This window comes from Trichoderma asperellum, chromosome 5, assembly GCF_020647865.1.
Source record: "Trichoderma asperellum chromosome 5, complete sequence".
Classification (NCBI taxonomy): Eukaryota; Fungi; Ascomycota; class Sordariomycetes; order Hypocreales; family Hypocreaceae; genus Trichoderma; species Trichoderma asperellum.
In genome coordinates, this window is record NC_089419.1 from 1420650 (window position 1) to 1437779 (window position 17130).

The 17130-nt window shown below is 49.1% G+C and overlaps 7 protein-coding genes across 7 annotated transcripts; 3 read left to right on the top strand and 4 right to left on the bottom strand.

Annotated features, from left to right (window-relative positions):
• Nucleotides 1–152: 152 nt before the first annotated feature.
• Nucleotides 153–5274, bottom strand: TrAFT101_008631 (uncharacterized protein; the record flags this gene model as incomplete). The annotated part of the gene is made up of 6 exons (XM_024909681.2): nt 153–866; nt 925–1343; nt 1413–2412; nt 2470–2808; nt 2861–5011; nt 5071–5274. The coding sequence occupies 6 exons, from the start codon at nt 5272–5274 to the stop codon at nt 153–155; spliced, it is 4827 nt and encodes a 1608-aa protein (XP_024761954.1).
• Nucleotides 5275–5899: 625 nt separating this feature from the next.
• On the top strand, nt 5900–7999 carry TrAFT101_008632 (uncharacterized protein; the record flags this gene model as incomplete). The annotated part of the gene is made up of 2 exons (XM_024907942.2): nt 5900–5957; nt 6027–7999. The coding sequence occupies 2 exons, from the start codon at nt 5900–5902 to the stop codon at nt 7997–7999; spliced, it is 2031 nt and encodes a 676-aa protein (XP_024761953.2).
• A 357-nt stretch (nt 8000–8356) lies between these two features.
• TrAFT101_008633 (uncharacterized protein) lies at nt 8357–9302 on the top strand (the record flags this gene model as incomplete). The annotated part of the gene is made up of 2 exons (XM_024901840.2): nt 8357–8483; nt 8560–9302. The coding sequence occupies 2 exons, from the start codon at nt 8357–8359 to the stop codon at nt 9300–9302; spliced, it is 870 nt and encodes a 289-aa protein (XP_024761952.2).
• Nucleotides 9303–9306: 4 nt separating this feature from the next.
• On the bottom strand, nt 9307–10782 carry CWC2 (Pre-mRNA-splicing factor). Its single transcript, XM_024899852.2, has 4 exons — nt 10585–10782; nt 10141–10523; nt 9988–10075; nt 9307–9925 (listed from the first exon to the last, which is right to left on the bottom strand). The coding sequence occupies exons 1-4, from the start codon at nt 10719–10721 to the stop codon at nt 9418–9420; spliced, it is 1116 nt and encodes a 371-aa protein (XP_024761951.2). The 5' UTR covers nt 10722–10782; the 3' UTR covers nt 9307–9417.
• Nucleotides 10783–11531: 749 nt separating this feature from the next.
• On the top strand, nt 11532–13392 carry RBG2 (Ribosome-interacting GTPase 2). Its single transcript, XM_066128391.1, has 6 exons — nt 11532–11702; nt 11755–11783; nt 12124–12138; nt 12192–12216; nt 12278–12709; nt 12763–13392. Exons 1-6 carry the CDS (start codon nt 11674–11676, stop codon nt 13346–13348), a joined length of 1116 nt encoding a protein of 371 aa, XP_065984509.1. The 5' UTR covers nt 11532–11673; the 3' UTR covers nt 13349–13392.
• Nucleotides 13393–13815: 423 nt separating this feature from the next.
• On the bottom strand, nt 13816–14401 carry TrAFT101_008636 (uncharacterized protein; the record flags this gene model as incomplete). Its single annotated transcript, XM_024899801.1, has 3 exons — nt 13816–13963; nt 14071–14157; nt 14271–14401. 3 exons carry the CDS (start codon nt 14399–14401, stop codon nt 13816–13818), a joined length of 366 nt encoding a protein of 121 aa, XP_024761949.1.
• A 749-nt stretch (nt 14402–15150) lies between these two features.
• Nucleotides 15151–17109, bottom strand: TrAFT101_008637 (uncharacterized protein). Its single transcript, XM_024902455.2, has 4 exons — nt 16915–17109; nt 16758–16834; nt 15942–16686; nt 15151–15874 (listed from the first exon to the last, which is right to left on the bottom strand). The coding sequence occupies exons 1-4, from the start codon at nt 16936–16938 to the stop codon at nt 15362–15364; spliced, it is 1359 nt and encodes a 452-aa protein (XP_024761948.1). The 5' UTR covers nt 16939–17109; the 3' UTR covers nt 15151–15361.
• Nucleotides 17110–17130: the final 21 nt, after the last annotated feature.

Genomic DNA, 17130 nt, shown 5'->3' on the forward strand with positions numbered 1-17130 from the left:
CAGACGGCGCGGCTAATCACAGTGCTTGTGAATAGGGAGCAATCACTTAGTAGGTAAGAGTAATACTTAGCAACTACTCGTACTGGATATAGTAGGTAGTCTAGGTTTCATTCATCAAGAAATATTTCTCACATCATGTGTATACATGCCCCTCATCCCGATAAATCATAGTACATGCAAGTGCCTGATCGGAAGTTGTATAAGAACGAATGCTTGGAGCCGTTCTTTGTTTCATACTTCCGCCTCCAAGTAGCGAGCTGGTCACGAATTTCGCGGATGCACTTCTTCTCCGAGGTCGTCACGCTATGTTCCGCCTTTCGCCAACTCTCTGGGTCGGATAGGCTGGTTTCTTGTACGAGCTCCATTAGATGATCGCTAGTCTCGATGGCCAAGATGGGACCTTCAAGAAATGAATTCATCAGAGCAGCTGCAGTGATTTGTGCTTGTTCCACAACTGTGCGTCGGTTAAACTTCTTGCTCTTGGTTTGGGCAACCATGATCTTGACTTCCTGTTCAACATCCCTCTCTCCTTGGGCGACAGGCTCGGGAGTTCCACGAAACTTTGCTGCGGACTTGGCGTCTCGGTCTCGAATCTCAGGTTTCAACCAAGAAAACAGCTGTGCCATAGGAATATCTACGTCTGGCACGTCTTTCTTTCCCACAGTTTTAATCTTTAGCATGGAATCCTGCTTAATGATTATAATCCAAGAGTAGTTTTCATCCCGATGTTTCGACATTAAATCTTCAGGCGATCTTGAGTCTTTAGCAAGCTCTGCGCTTATATCGTGCGACCAGAGTAGCCGTAATACTTCAATACCGGAAGACCGGAGAATGCCAGCGTCAAAACTTGCTACCAATATATCGCACTGTAACTCAGCGTGAGCAGGACATCTCAAGCAATTGCAGGGTTAAATCATGACTTACACGCTTGCTACTGAACATACTGCTTACATCTTCTTCACTCTTCTTTAAGAACGAATAGCCACCCGACTTGGGTGCTTTCGCCAACCTTTCCCAGGCTAGACTGAACCCGACAGCATGGCGTTTTTCAAACTGTCCTCCAATCTTAGGACGCTGCTCGTTGATTAGGTTGTCATACCGGCCGCCAGCGGCGAAGACGTCCTTGGCTTTTTTATCGTAGATGCATGAGAAGAGGATGCCACCGATATAAAAGCCTTCTTTGAGACTATTCAGAGGGTTGAGGTAAATCTTGGTATTGACACCCAATCGTTTTGTATACTCGACAACTTCTTTGAGATGCGCAATTGTTGACGCGGCGCGCTGATACATATCGCTACCTTCAAAGACTGATTTCAACTTTGCAAATGCTTTGTTTGGTGTATCTGACACATGTTGTTAGCACCAACACTAAATCCTTTCAACTGATATTCCCGTAGAAAATCTCAACTTACCTCGAAAATCGAAACGCTGAAGTTCATCAATGCTCGTCGCTGAAATACCCACGGCAGGAGACCGGAGCTCCATTCTAATCTTCTGCCACGTGTGGTTGTGGATATTTAACCTGGATAATACATCTGCAGCCGCCCTTCTAGATGAAGGCTGAATACCACAGTATTCGAAAATTAGCTGTAGAATATCAGAGTGCCCAATGTGGAAGCACATCTGAGATGACGACAAGGAGGGGAATGTGTGGATAATCTCGTCCAAGACTTTCAAGACTTCTGCCTCTTTCAAAGCGAGGTCGAGTGTGTCAACCGTGACAATGTCAAAGTCCACTTCACCAAACATCTGAGGCTGTCCCGTATCTTGCTTGTCCCTAAATACGCTGCCAAATGTAAAAGTGCGTTGCAGAGGAGGAGACTGCGAGTGCTTCGCCAACATTCGGGCATGTCCCATTGTAAGGTCATAAGGAAGTTGCAGAACAGTACCGTTAGAGTCCATAAGTCGAACGGCGTTATCAGCGTAATGCAAGGTCTTGGGATATATCGAAGTCCTCGTTGCTTCAAGGGCACCATGACGACGAAAAATGGCTATTAATTCATTCTTCACGATGCTCTGGTTTAGAAGCTCCACAGCACTGGGCGTGGTGCCATTCATGTCCCACGCAAAATTCTTAGCTGCTTCTACAGGCCGTGCAAACAGCGTAGACAGCATTTTCTGGTAGTACGGCGAATTGGGGTCTGCCAGTCCTGCCAAAGTGCGTCTAATAGTCTCGCTTTCCATCTGAACGGGTAATTTACCGCTCTTGAGAAGATCAGCGCTAGATGGTCGTTCCTTCGGGCTGTGGTTGACAAGAGAAAGTATGATCTCGGTTTGCGTTTTATCCGCAGGCCTGAAATCTGAAGGAAGAACCGGAGTAGGTCGTCGAAGCTGCCCAAGGACATCGGCTTTTTGCATACCCATCATGGGTAAATAGCACATCTCAAAGAAGATAATTCCGAGAGAATACATCTGCAAGCGAGTTAGCATCGGTTGCCATTCAACTAATGTTATACATGTGCAACATACATCAACTTTGGTGCTATATTGCCCATTAGATGCAGATCTGACTTCCGGAGCAGAGTAATAGGCTGTGCCTATACTCCTAGTCATATCGTCTGCCTCATAGCCGTTGACAGTGGTTCGATCCACAGAAAATTGGCCGCTCGTTGCCAAGCCAAAGTCACCAATCTTGATATTGTCCACGCCATCCGTACTGCTTGCAATGAAGATGTTCTCAGGCTTGAGGTCACGATGAACAATACTCAGCGAATGAATGTGCGCCAGTCCTTCGAGAATTTGCCTAAACAGACGCCATATTTCTGTGTTGTTTTTGTATAGCTTCCGCGCAATAAGATCTCTTAGGGTCTAAGGGATAGAGTAAGTAGTCGCTCAAGAATAATGAATACTTTATACGTACTCGCTTTTCACAGTACTCCATTGAGATATAGAGTACAGTCCGAAAAGACCGGTGCATTCGAGCGCGCCGTTGCAGAGCAGCCAGTCTGTCTTTCTCATGATGCTTTTCACGATTACCGACAGAGTCCATAATGGAGCTCTGGTCATCATCATCTTCATCGTCAGATAAATCCTGGTCATCCTCATCTTCCTCGTCCTCATCCGAATCGTAATCGAATTCCACCGCAGCGTTGGACGATATAAAATCTAAGCCGCCAGTGCTTGTAGCGAACTGGATATCGATACCGGCAGATTCGGCACCGGTATCTCTGGTGTCCTCGGTGTAGTCATCAGTCGACGTTTCGCCCTCGGTATCAGTCGAGTCGGGGATTTCTTCTACCCAAGTATTGTAATAACGGACAACTGCGGGATGGCTAAGTTGCGAGAGCAAGCGAACTTCTTTCAAAATTTCTGTAAGGCTCGTTTGGGAACGTTGTGTAATTTTTTTAATGGCATATATCTGGCCATCCAACTTTTTCCTAGCTTTGACAACTTCGCCAAATCCGCCCTTGCCAAGTCTTCCTTCTTCCACAAAGTCTTCTGTGTAACGGGAGACTGTTGTTGATCTGTTGGTCATAGAATCCCGCCTTAGTCTCACAGGGACAGCTTGTAACGAATTCATAGACGGAGTATGCGACAGCATGGCAGAAGTATCGTCAAACAGAACAGGGGCATCTGTCGCGAGAAACTCACTAGCACCAAGCTCAAATGCTCTCGGTCTTTTCTGCCTGTCGTCCTTGAAGAAACGGCTCACCAGTTCCTGGAAAGGTTGCGAAAATAATTTAGACTCCATAAGATTCTTAGGAGAAGAATATTTGCGAAGCACATCCAAGCCAAATACCATTTGAACAAAGACAACTCCAAAATCCCAGATGTCAGCTTTAGAGGTATACTGGGCCTTTGTAGCAGCAGCGATCTCTGGTGGTAGCCAGTAGGCGGACTTTGCTGTGGCGAGCCCCAAAGGCCCTTGCTTCTTAGAGCTGAGGTTATGGATTTCTCTTTGGTATGACGCATCCGATATTTTGGGCACAATTTCGCCAGTAGATTCTCTAAAAAGAAGAATGTTCCTGGGATGGATATCTTGGTGCGCTATGTTCTTATTATGAAGGAAGTTCAGCGCATCAAGGAGGTCTCTCGTCCAAGATCGCACCTTTCCTATCTCAAGATGCCCCGCAAGCTCCAACAGTTCTTCCAGCGAGCCTCTCTCCGCCAATGGGCTAAGGATCCTCACCGTCCACGTATTAGCAGCAGCGCGATCAGCATCTGTACCGCTCTCAACTTTGTAGTCGAAAACGTCGACTAGATGTCGATGGTGTATCTTGTTGCCGATCTTTAGATCCTGTAGCCGAGATTCCAATGACTGCAATTGCTTCTTGAATTCTTTCTGGTCCTTACCATTCGGACGCAAGACAACTTCTTTCAACGCCAGTGGCTGGTTGCCTTGGCCATTGGAAAGAACTGGACGCACCGTGAAAACAGTGGAAGTTGGTCCGGCGCGAGGATCAGATTTGCCCGCGACAGATCTAAAAGCCAAAGTGTTTCCCATGTTATCAGTCACGGAGCAATATTGGTCGAAATCAATCGTTTCAACATTCAAGGCAGAAGACGTAGACGGTCGGTGCGGGCTCAAGCCATTTGTGTGACGACTGAACCTTGACTCTCTTGCCTTTTGCTTCTGTCTCAGGAGTTCTTGTTGTAGCTCTTCGGCAGCAGTTTTCTCTTCCTTTTTCTTCTCTTCCTCTTTGCGGCGCTTTTCTTTCTCTTGTTGTTCCTGCGCTAACTTTGCCAAGGCTGCCTCGTGCCTGTCACGCTCCTCCTCCAGCGATGGCAGCTGTTTGCCAGACGCCTTTGCTTGCGCTGCATCTTCAAGAATATCACGAATGCCTTCGACAATCTTGTCAACCATTACTTCTGCCTCTTTAGCGAAGACCCGTGGCTGCGTTTCGAGGAATTTCTGAATCTTGAACTGGGTCACTTCTCGCAAATAGCTTTGGCCTTTAAGAGTAAGCACGGGAGGTGTCTTTGGGTATGTCGCCGTAAGAGTAAAGCCGAGTGTCACGGCAAAATCTTCATCACTAGCTTTTATTCGAATGTCGAAAGACGGGTCGGACTTCTAAACGTTGGTGTAAGTCAACATGCGCAAGCAAGAAAGAGGAGCATGGGATGGAATACCTTCCAGGCGCTATGCGCGGCCCCATGTTCGATGAAATCGTCTGCGTATATAGCTTGCAGAGCAATAATCTCGTCCCTCTGTTGCTCCACATACTCGGTCTTGTTCGTCGCATCTGGGCCGGGAGGCTTGAGGCCCGGAAAGCTTGAGTCATCCTTGGAAGTTTTCGTCGGCGACGTCAGTGTCCTAGGTTGTTTCCGCGCCATGGTCGCGTGTTACCTAGGTAAGAGCCACAGCCAAAGCCGTGACGCCTTACACAGAGGAAGCCATTATGGATGTCGACGTCAGAGATAAGAGGAATATGGGCGAAGCTGGTATGAAGGAGAAAGAGTCGCAGAGATGCGCCAGCGGCTGCTCGTTGAAGCAATCAATAGCTAGCAGCAGCGGGGCAATTCCATCACCTGGTCAGTCCGTTGCTAGCTCCCCCTGTTGCTGGATGCGCTAGTGCCATGTACAGCACCTAGGCCGCTGAATCTGTTCCTGTACAGGGCTGAGCCAGGACTGCCCAGTGCGCTTCAGCGGACCCAGTGCGATCGATCCACCGCCAGATTCCTGGAAACGCTGCTAACCAGTTAGAGCCCCGTTATCACTAAGACGAAGTTAATGGTCGCGGCGAATCTTTAGAAAAACAACCTAGCATTTCGTCACCAGCGAACACACCAATGGCGAAGTAAACAAACACACACCCGCGGCCACGACGCATCGACATCGCGAATGAAGCAACGTCCAAATGCAGTATCCAATCAGTTCCGCTTAATTGAATACGACTAAGCGATTGAGGACGTGCCAATCTCAACTTTGAATTAATTTTTCCAAGTCGTATCATTCAAGATGCTCGGATGGATGCTAGGGCGCGGGGACAACGCGCCGGACGCGATGGACACTGGCGGTAAGTGAGGACGTCCCTGCAATGATTTCGTTAACATGAAAATCATTTTCTGATGGTTATTTGGCTTAGACACCGCAACTATCGAGATGCCAGATACTCCTGCTCCCGTTTTTGCTGCCAGAGCCTTCAAGAGTGCGCTCTTCGGCACTCCCGTCCGAGATGCGCAGCGAGCATCGCGGGACAAGGCTAGAGCGGCGAAATCGACAGCTTTCACGACGGATCAAGGTTCGGATACTCCACTGAAGCCACAAGGGATCCTATTGACACCTGGTACGGGAGCCTCGAGGCGGAAACGCGTATCATTCAACCATGATCTTGCCACGACGAAGACCATTTCCCCAAATAACGAGGGGGTTGCCGTCAGCAAGCGAACTCGTTTATCCGATGTTCTCGATAAAGCAAGGCGCAAAAGCACCACCAACGTTTCCAAACAGACAGAAACCTTTACTGCCAAAGATGAGTCGGACGAGTCGGACTGGGAAGATGAGCTCTACGATGAAAATGGCGACTTTAACGGCCAAGATCTTACAGTAGACCTGAACGAGCCACATTCTCAATCTGGCAAATACTGGAAAGAGCAGTTCGAAAAATATCATCAAGAAGCGCGGGCGGAAATGGAGAAGCTACTTAAATACAAGAAACACCTCAAATCTTATGCGGAGGAGAAAGATTTAGAAGCCATCCATCTGGCGCAGAGACTCAAAGAAGAACAAGAAAAGGTGGTTGCCATGGAGAAGAAGATTGCAGAAAACGCAAACTACATGGTATCAAAACAGAAAGGAGCCTCCAACAGTAACGAGACAACAGAGTTATTGTCAACCCTAACAAAGCAAACTGCTCTTGCGGCCCAGTACCGGCATAGGGTTCAGGAATTGGAAGCCCAGCTTGAAGAATTGCATCAGGGACGAGAAGACGACGACGAAGCAAGAGAGTGGAGGCGGTTACAAGGCACGACGTCGCCTAACACAGCAAAAACTATAATCGAAACTCAGCGGGAGTTGCGACGATCTCGAGCGCAACTCAAGGAGCTGGATGCCTTACGCAGCCAAGTATCCTCACTCAAGGCTCAGCTAAAGACTGCCGAGCAACGGAGGATTACAGATTTTTTAACCACTGACGAGTCAAACGACACGTCGAAAGTGAGGGATCTCAAGGCACAGCTTAGGCAGGCAAGAGAAGAATCATCAAAAAAAGACGACGAACTTCGTCAGTTGAAGAAGGATTTTGACGTGTTCAAGAAAGAGAGTGAAGCTCACGATGCGGATACCAAAGCCGTTCTCGAGCGCGCTCAAACCAAGATTTCGGATCTCAAAAAAGAGCTCAAGATCCTCAAGGCCGGGGAGTTGACTAACACAGCCCAGCCTGGAGGTTGGAATCGCAAATCCGGGAATGATAAAGCTGCAAGAGACGAAGACGATGAAGAGATGTTATCAAGGCCCCCTGTGGCTACGAATGGGGTTCGAAGGAGTATTGACGTAGCAGACCTTGAAAGGCCCCGGCAACTCCCCGAGGCAAGCAGTTCCAAACTTCGCACCTTACGAGACAAGTATCGAAGGGATGCCACACCGAGAGCGGCAACAAAGTCAAGGGACGCAATTGAAGCCCCGAGCGATCAATCAAACGACGAGAAGCCGGGGTGGAAGCCATTTATGCCGAGGTCGTCTACTAAGAGAAGAGCCTCGCTGAGTAGAGAAGCGCCAAAGAGAAACCAAGCTGGCAATGAAGTGCCTGTGTCTTCTGGAGAGGAGAATATTGCACTCCACAAAGTGCCTAGGCTGGCGAAACCCACAATTCACCCCAAGACATCATCGTCTTCCGAAGACATAGACGTCGACGTCGACCTTTTACAAGACCATTTTGCTCGCCTCGGCGGACCCGATGTGGGCAAAGGCAAACTTAAAGACGTATCCAACGACAGTAATAGCAAGCGATCGCTACCACCGGAGCGTCGAGCTGCCGCCCTCGCTCGGATCGAGAAGAGAATGGCCGAAAAGAGAGCCCGGCGACGGGATGGAACTGACAAGGAAAATGTGAGGCCATAAGAAGATAATGAGGCTCTGTTTAGGAGCTATCTAGCGTGTTCTAGTTGCTTTGATTTAGGGATCAGCGTGGTGTTTGCAATATTGTGTTTTAACAGCAAAGGGAGACGGTATGAACAGGGTTCTATTATCAGCGAAAGCGATTGTAATAATGCAAGCGGAAAGCTCTCTTGCAGATCTGTTACGGTGCTTGGATTGAACTCTTTTTCCGGGTTTTTGTAGTAATTCTCATATACCTATTTGTTAGTGGCTGGAAGATGTTAGGACGTGGGTGTGAGTCTGTGTATCTAGCATATCACACGGGTCTAATGTGCAATCAACAAGCCGTAATTTTGAACTCTACATCCACACTAGCTCCCCATGGCATCTCCTCCTCATGCATCAGAGGATGAGATCCAAAGTGAAATTGCCCTTCTTGAAAGTCGCTTAAACGAAGCAAAAGCCCATCTTAGCGCTCTCAGCTCATCTTCAACCCCTTCAATCCCATGTATGTCATCATTCCACTGCGAGCCTCACCCCCAGCTCTCAACGTCAACTAAATTTCTCACGTATCATATCCTCAGTCCGTCCTCAATTATCCGCCTCCTCATCCACGCATTTCCTCTTCCTGCTGTCAGACTCCGCCCTTCCCATCGGATCCTTCGCCTTCAGCAGCGGTCTCGAGTCCTTCGCCGCGCATAATCGCCGCGCCTCCTCCTTCGGCACGTTTCTGCCTCTGTCGCTCTCATCCTTCGCCTCCACGACGCTGCCGTTTGTGCTCGCCGCGCATCGCGATCCTGCTTCTCTCGCGGCTCTGGACGATGAGCTCGATGCGGCCGTGATCTGCACCGTCGGTCGGCGCGCCAGCGTCGCTCAGGGAAGGGCCTTGCTGAGCATCTGGGAGCGCTCCTTTAAGACGACTCTTCCCCCGGGCAGCGAGGACGATGCGCTCATCTTGAAGGACTTTTCAACGCTGCTGCGTCGCGAGAGTAACAACGCAGGCGGCGAAGCTCCCCTCGTTTCGGCCCATCTTGGCCCGCTGTTCGGCGCGATTTGCGCCATCGTGGGGTTGACACTAAGACAGACGGCCTATGTCTTTATGCTGAGCCACGTCAAGGCGTTGATCTCAGCTGCAGTGAGGGCAAACATGTTTGGGCCATATCAGGCGCAGAAGCTACTCGCCAGCGAGAATGTTCAGACCATGATCAATGCCATGGTGGAAAGGGAATGGCATACGCCTGTTGAGGAGGCTGGGCAGAGCGTACCGATTGTGGATTTATGGGTTGGGCGGCATGAGCTACTTTACTCAAGAATATTCAATAGCTGAATGAGACACACTATACATTGTTCATTGTTTTAATCAAGGTGGTATCATTGTCAATGCTCTGCCCATGCCAATCCGAAATAGAAAACCTATCCAAGCCATGTACCAAAACGCCCGTTTACTCATCGTCATCGCTATCATATGCAACCAAGGGACCGGTAGATGCAGGTGTCGCTGGTTTCGAGGACACTGCAATTTTTGCTTTACTCAACGCAGCCAAGGTGCTGCTCGAGAATACTCCCGCGCTCTGAGGAAGCGACTGCTGCTGCTCTTGTGCGGCCGGAACCTCTGACTCTCCAGCTGTCCCATCTTCAATCATGGCCTGTTCTTGGTGATCCACCTCATATCCTTGTCTCCCAGCAGGATTGATTGCGTTAGGGCCTTGAGCGAAATAGATTTCATCTGGGGCTTCGTAGCCTTCCAGCCCGTAACTGCTCTGCACTTTCCTCCGTTTTCTTGCCTCGGGATCTTTGCCCTCGATTTCAGCAATGAATTCCGCAGGCAGTGCCCTCCGAATTGCCTCGGCAGCTTGCTCTTCGATCCGTCGCGCTTCTCTAGCTCGCGCCATGGGGTTGGGATCTTCCGTTGCCCATCTAACGTTTAATACTTCGTCGTGATCTAGGGATCTATGGCTGGTCAGTGGGCGTTCGGCGAATGGATGATGCTGCAGAGATTGGGAAATACATACTGATGTGCCATGGCTTCTTTGGCAAATTCTGCATTTGCTTCGTTGACATATGTTACAAAAGCAACACCTCTGGAGTTCAGCACGCGAACTAAAGCTCATAGTTAGCCGAGCTCAAAACTATTATGATAATTTATAGGTCGCCGGAGTACTTACTGCGCTCAATCTTCCCCCATTCAGCAAAGTGCCGTGCGACAATCTCTTCGATATCATCGGTTACGTGGATGCGGCCAATATAAACCGTTCTGTTCTGGCGCAAGAAGCTTCCAACACCGCCCATGTCGTCTCTGTAGCCTGAGAATTTGTCTCTGCCGAAGCAATCCACGTTTGGCGACACGATGGTGTCTGGCCGTGGAAGTCGATGTAGGTACGTGCAGTCCGCTCCTCGCGGACACAGACCGCGGGCAAAGAACAAGCAGAAATGGCTGCCAGATACACCATCGGCTTTCGTATATCCACTATCTCGAGCGATGTTGCAGCGTCCCTTCGCTTTCGTCTGTTGGTATGCCTCGTGATCGCCACCCGCCCATTTGTTGTACCTGGCTGGTATTAGCTGGTGTTCTGCTAGATGATTGCGCAATCGCGTTATGTTGTACTTACCAGATATTGAACGTTGTGCCTGTTTGAGGCGGCGGCTCACTGCCGAGGAAGTCTGGCTCGACTTGGGGCCTAGCTGGCCTCTTCTTACGGATTGGAGCCATGGTTCGATTGTTTTTGGAAGAAGAAGAGTTGTTCATAGGTGAAGAAGAAAGCAGACAGTAGAGATATGGGCTTTCTGCTATGGAAGAAAAATAGTAGACTGGTGACCTGCTCTTGCTTGGCTAATTGGGAATCAGCGCTGCCTATATAGGAATGGGCGCGCATACAAGCGCGCTAGTAATCACGTGCAAAGTCGATTAAAAAGTGCACTATGATTTTAGGAGAACCATTTGGATAAAAATCGCCTAGGTTGTTAGATGCGCCCCAAAGGCTGCTGTATGAACTGTAGATTTTTATAGGCATTATAACAGAAGCTGAACATTGTTAACCTCATGGTTGGTCACTGGAGGTGGAATTAACGGGTGTATGAGAGTACTGCCCGGACGCCACTCAATTTCCGCTACCTCAGGGCCAAACTTAAGTTCAAATCTCAGCGAGATCACGATGTCTTAATTGCTAGTTAAGCTCTCCGTCGGTTAAGCGACTCAGTATTGAAATAATCTGGTCATACTTAGGTAGTACTCTTTCTTTCGGAATTCTACCCATTCTATTATCTATTACATCAAGTTCCATGATCCAGTTGATTTAGATAATTTCTCAGCTTCAATACGTGTTTAGCAAGTTGTACATAAAAAAAAGATGCTTAGAACCTCTGTTTCCATAGTATAAAATAAGGCATCTACCTAGATACGAAGTCTTTCTTGACATCCTATCTTCGCTTAGTCACCTCCTAGAAGTGTGTGAACTTACGTAAAGGGCAGGCGGTGAGCTAGTGAGATTCCACTCGCCATCGCCAACGGCCCCTCCAAGTCTTTTGCTTCATGCGCCAGAGCCCCGCCATCTCAAATCTCAAAGCCAGCTACAAAACTGCATCTTCTACTCCGTGACGCTGGACGATACGTCTTAGTGGACTACTCTTTTCTGGGCTTCTCATTATATCTCTTTCTTTAATAAGACGGTATTGCCGTCTATAAATAACCGTGTGCCAGGATGGTGAACATTACGGAAAAGATCAAGGAGTGAGTTGCCAGTTTATGTTGTGAGAAAGACTATGTCTAATAAAATATCCAGGATCGAGGAGGAGATGAGGAAAACACAGAGTAAGCATAATAATGGAGATCCTTTTCTTCAAATTGCTCTGTTTTCATGATTCCCCGGACATCCCACGTGCCGTTATAGCTTCGGTAGCTCCACGAGGCTACTGCATGAACGGCTGCAATTGTATTCTGCATGTCATTTGAACGCTCCTAAATTTTTAATTAATACACAAAACATGGAAATGGGAGATGATTACGAGCAATCGATCATATCCTATTATCTACGATATGTATATGGGATTGATGGAGTGTATCATTGCTTCTGTCATACAGTTGGCTCCAACACCTTATCACTGCTTGATTCAAACCCTTTTTGATATAGTTGGCTAACGATTGGTTATAGAAAACAAAGCCACTGGTACGTCTTAAGATAATGTTCTGTCAAGTTATTAAGACTGACAATAAGGTCAGAGTACCACTTGGGTCTGTTAAAAGGGTGAGCCAACTTGAATAAAGTGTCCAACTTTACTTGGCAAAGCAGTCTCTGACGTGAACAGAAAACTCGCACGACTCCGCGCGCAACTTCTAGAACCAGGTCCTGGAGCGGGTGGCGGAGGCGGTTCCGGCTTCGATGTCAGCAAGAGCGGTGATGCCAGAATATCTCTAGTAGGCTTTCCATCAGTAGGAAAGTCAACATTTCTATCCAAAGTCACCAAGACAAAATCCGAAGTAGCTTCATATGCATTCACAACCCTCACAGCCATTCCCGGAGTGTTGGAATATGGCGGCGCCGAAATCCAGCTGCTTGATCTGCCAGGAATTATCGAAGGTGCCTCTGAGGGTAAGGGACGAGGCCGACAAGTTATTTCAGCAGCCAAGACGAGCGACCTGATTCTCATGGTCTTGGACGCGACAAAGCGAGCTGAGCAAAGAGCATTGCTGGAGGCGGAACTGGAGGCTGTCGGCATCAGACTGAACCGCGAGCCCCCGTAAGTGGCATGAGATGCCTCACACTTTCATTAGCTAACAAAAACGTGTGCAGAAATATCTACCTCAAGGTCAAAAAGGCTGGCGGCATGAAAATTACCTTCCAGTCTCCACCTAACAATATTGACGAGAAGATGGTTTACAACATCCTCCGCGACTACAAGATCCTCAACTGCGAGGTGCTTATCCGAGATGAAAACGTCACTGTCGACGACCTCATCGACGTCATTATGAAAGATCACCGCAAGTACATCAGGTGCCTGTACGTCTACAACAAGATCGACAGCGTCTCTCTTGACTTTTTGGACAAGCTCGCCAGAGAAGACCACACGGTGGTCATGAGTTGCGAGTTGGACCTGGGAATCCAAGACGTGGTCGACAGGTGCTGGAAAGAGCTCAAGCTCATCCGCATTTACACCAAGAGGAAAGGAACCGACCCAGACTTTAGCGAGGCATTGATTGTACGGAGCAACAGCACCATTGAAGACGTGTGCGACAGGATACACCGCACTCTCAAGGATACGTTCAAGTATGCGCTTGTTTGGGGCGCCAGCGCAAGGCACATTCCTCAGAGGGTGGGATTGGGGCATCCAGTTGCGGATGAAGATGTCGTGTATATTAATACCGCGTGGAAGGCTTAGACTAGTACAGAAGAGAAACCCAGTTTAAAGAAGGAAGTTGGTCATTATTACTAACAAATATCGTATCCATTCGTATTGATAGCACTTCCACAGAAGCAGCCGATCTGCTCCCGCTATTTGTACTTCTGTCATGACATTAAAGGCAATAAAAACAAAAAGAGAGACATAAAGCTCGTATCGACCCTTTCCGGCACCACCATTGAGAATATGGTATGCACATCATCCGGAAAACGCCTTTTGTCCCTTAAAACCAGTGATAGTACCTCTAAACCCCTTGTCTGAGGCATGTTCCAATCCAAACCCAGCTAACCATTACCAATCATGTTTCCCGTCTCCCGTCATTAGGAGCCGCGGCGCAAAAAGAAAAAAAGAAAAACGGCCCAAAACTCGCAACCCGTTATTGTACACACGTATAAAGAAAAAAGTGTTGAGGAAAGAAGAAAATAGTGCAGATCGTGAGTTTTGGATCAGCGAATCCTCGAGGTCAAGACGCCATCGCTCGGGGCTTTTCTAGCGCCCAGGGGACTCTGGCTCTGAGTGGGCTTTGCGTCAAAGGGATTCTCGCCTTGGAGTTTCTTAGTGCTCGCTTGGGCGAAGAGTGACTTTGGTTTGGCTCTGCATTGAAGGGCACATTCTGGTTAGTTTATTGAATCTCGTCGTCGGATTTGATTATGGAGAAAAGGGGGGGGGGAGTGTCGAGGGAAGCTGAGAACAAGACCTACTTGGAGACCTGTTTGTTGCGCAGTGCTGAAAGTTTTGCCGTGCAGGGACTCATGATGGTGTCGGATGGGGAGATGTACTGCTTGGAACTAAGAAGACAGGATGGCGTTAGCAAAAGCTGAATGAAGAAGGCGTTGAAAATAGCAAGCCACGAAGCAACGGCTTGGCGTGAAGCGAGGAAGAGATTGGGGCGGTGACATACGGCTCCTGAGCAATCCTGGACTGCAGCACCTGGCGATGGTACTCCATGCTCTTGACGTCCTTAGCGAGAGGCGGAGCATCGGTCATGGCGACATTGACGTCCCGTTCACCGAGGATCCTGCTGCTGGACATTTTGAAAGTTTCGTAGACTCTATTTCGTGGAGAAAAGAAAAAAGAACGGAAGAGTGCGATTTGGGGAAGCGCTGGCAGATCGTCGAGTGTTGCAGCTATTCAGTCGTGAAATCGCTCCTAGGGGAGAAGAAAAAAAAAGGGGGGGGTTCAGAAATCCGAAGGGGGGGACAGTCGCTGTTTTTGTAAACGTTTTTAAAAACACCTAAGCAGAAAAGGAAGAATGAGAAGGAGAAGAGAGAGAGAGAGAGAGAAAAACAAAAACTATGACGTTGCCACCCTCACTCCCGTTCCACTCATGCCAGGTGCATGCACGTCTTTGGGAACAAAAAGAAAGTAAACGAATGACGGCGTTGGCGGGGCGACAGGCTTGGAGCGCAATCCCTGCAAGGAGCGCTGCGGTATGCTTGAAAATGCGAGTGGAGCCGGCAACGGCACTTTTGGATTGGGAGATTCTTGGCTGGGCTGGATTTACCCTGGATTGAGCATGGAAAGAAACAGGTTAGCTTTGTGTTTGGTAAATGGCCGTGAGTCATTGGGCAGGGAATTGTTTCTGTTCAGGTAGGGATTGAAGCCAGGTGAGGATCTCACATAAATTACAAAAATTAAACGAGCATGTGAAGATACTCCTGAACGCTTCTGCTTGTATTCTTCTGCATTTTCTACCTCTACTACGGCGATGGAAACTATACCAATTGCCCATGATATAGCAAACAGACTCTAACTCAGCCACTGATTGTTTATAGCCTGTCACAAAGATAAACTACGCCGACAAAAATAGAGTTAGGGTGACAGTTCATGTCATTGTATCCAGTTCTGGGCTAGCTTTTTTCTTTACTATATACGCCAGTTGTAATGCATAATTATCATCATCAATCCAATTCCCAGTATTTACAAAAAACTTCATAAGATGTCAAGAAGAACAAGAGAGACAGAAACGCAAAGCAGACCACTCATGCCTCGTTACAACTTGGCGTCGTGCTTGATTCTGGTGCCGGGCTCAGCAACCTCGACGCCATATCGCTTCAGCAGCTCCTGCGTCTTGGCCTTCTGCCTCTGGTGCTTCTCGGCCGTCTCCTTGCCGCGCTTGTTCTCGTTGCGGCCCATTTGCTGCAAGTGCACCTCATCAGGGCCATCAGCCATGCGCAGCGTTCGGATACCAGCCCACATATTGGCCAGGGGGGTCTCTTGAGAGACACCAGCGCCGCCGTATGCCTGGACGGCGCGGTCGATGACAGTCAGAGCAGTCTGGGGGATGAGCACCTTGGCTTCGGCAATCTCCTTGAGTGCCTTCTTGGCGCCGACCTCGTCAATCTTGATGGCGGCGTTGAGGACGATGAGTCGGGCCGCATCGATCTCGATACGTGACTTGGCAATCCACTCGAGGATGACGCCGTGTTCGCGGAGGAGCTTGCCAAAGGGCTTCTTCTTCTCGTCGTTGACGCGCACAAGCATCCAGTCGAGGGCTTGCTCGGCCTGCAAAGAAAATCAATGTATTAGCAATCATACCCTGTGCTGTGTTTAGAACAGGTAGCCAACTTACAGCGCCAATGCTTCGCATAGCGTGGTGAATACGGCCAGGGCCCAGTCGGCCCTGGATAATCTCGAATCCTCTGCCCTCGCCGAGGACCAGGTTCTTTGCCGGCACGCGCACGTTCTTGAAGGTGATGTGGCCGTGGCCGTGGGGGGCATCGTCGTAGCCGTAGACCTTGAGCATTCTCTTGATGGTGATTCCAGGAAGGCCGGCAGGGACCAAGATGACGGACTGCTGCTTGTAAGGGTCGGCGTTGTTGGGATCAGACTTGCCCATGACGACGTAGAGCTTGCATCGAGGGTCGCCCGCACCGCTGGACCACCACTTGGAGCCATTCAGAACGTAATGGTCGCCGTCTTTGGTGATTTGGAGCTGGATGTTGGTGGCATCGGAAGACGCGACGTCGGGCTCAGTCATCAAAAAGGCCGAGCGGATCTTTCCCTCCATCAAGGGCTTGAGCCACTCCTCCTTCTGCTGAGCGTTGCCGTACTTGGCCACGACCTCCATGTTACCGGTATCGGGAGCAGCGCAGTTGCAAGCCTCGGAAGCGCTGCGCGAGCGGCCCAGCCACTCTGCCATGATGGCGTACTCGAGGTTCGTCCAACCGGGGGACTCGGCGTAGAAGCCCTTGGGCAAGAACATGTTCCACAAGCCCAGCTTGCGCGCCTTGTCCTTGAGCTCTTCGATGATGGAAGGGTGGTTCTCCCAGCGGTTATCGCCTTCGCCCACCTGGGCCTCCAGAACGGGATCGGCGCTGTCGTTGGGCAATTAGTTTGTCGGTTCGTAGCAAGGGAGAAGAAGTTGACGGGGTTGGTGTAAGCTCACGGGATGCATTCTTCCTCGACAAATTTGGCAACGATGTCAATTTTTTGCTTCGCCGCCTCGCTAATATGTTTTGAGACCTAGTTATCCATCGCCGTCTGATTAGTCCATGCGCCAGGTTCCAAAAATCAATCGCGAAGGGAAAGCTCCAATAGCTTACAAGAGCTGGAATCCGAGCAGACATGATTGCGAAATGTTGCTGTGTTAGTAGAGATAGATGGATAAATTTAAGAGAAAGAAAAGCGAATGAATGAATGGATCGAGTTTAATCCAAGATTTCTCCGCAAATGATGACCAGCCGAGACATGGAGACGCTGCGATGGTCTGATATTTAACTCGAAGGTATGGACAGCTGGTCGATGCGGAGCCGAGGCGG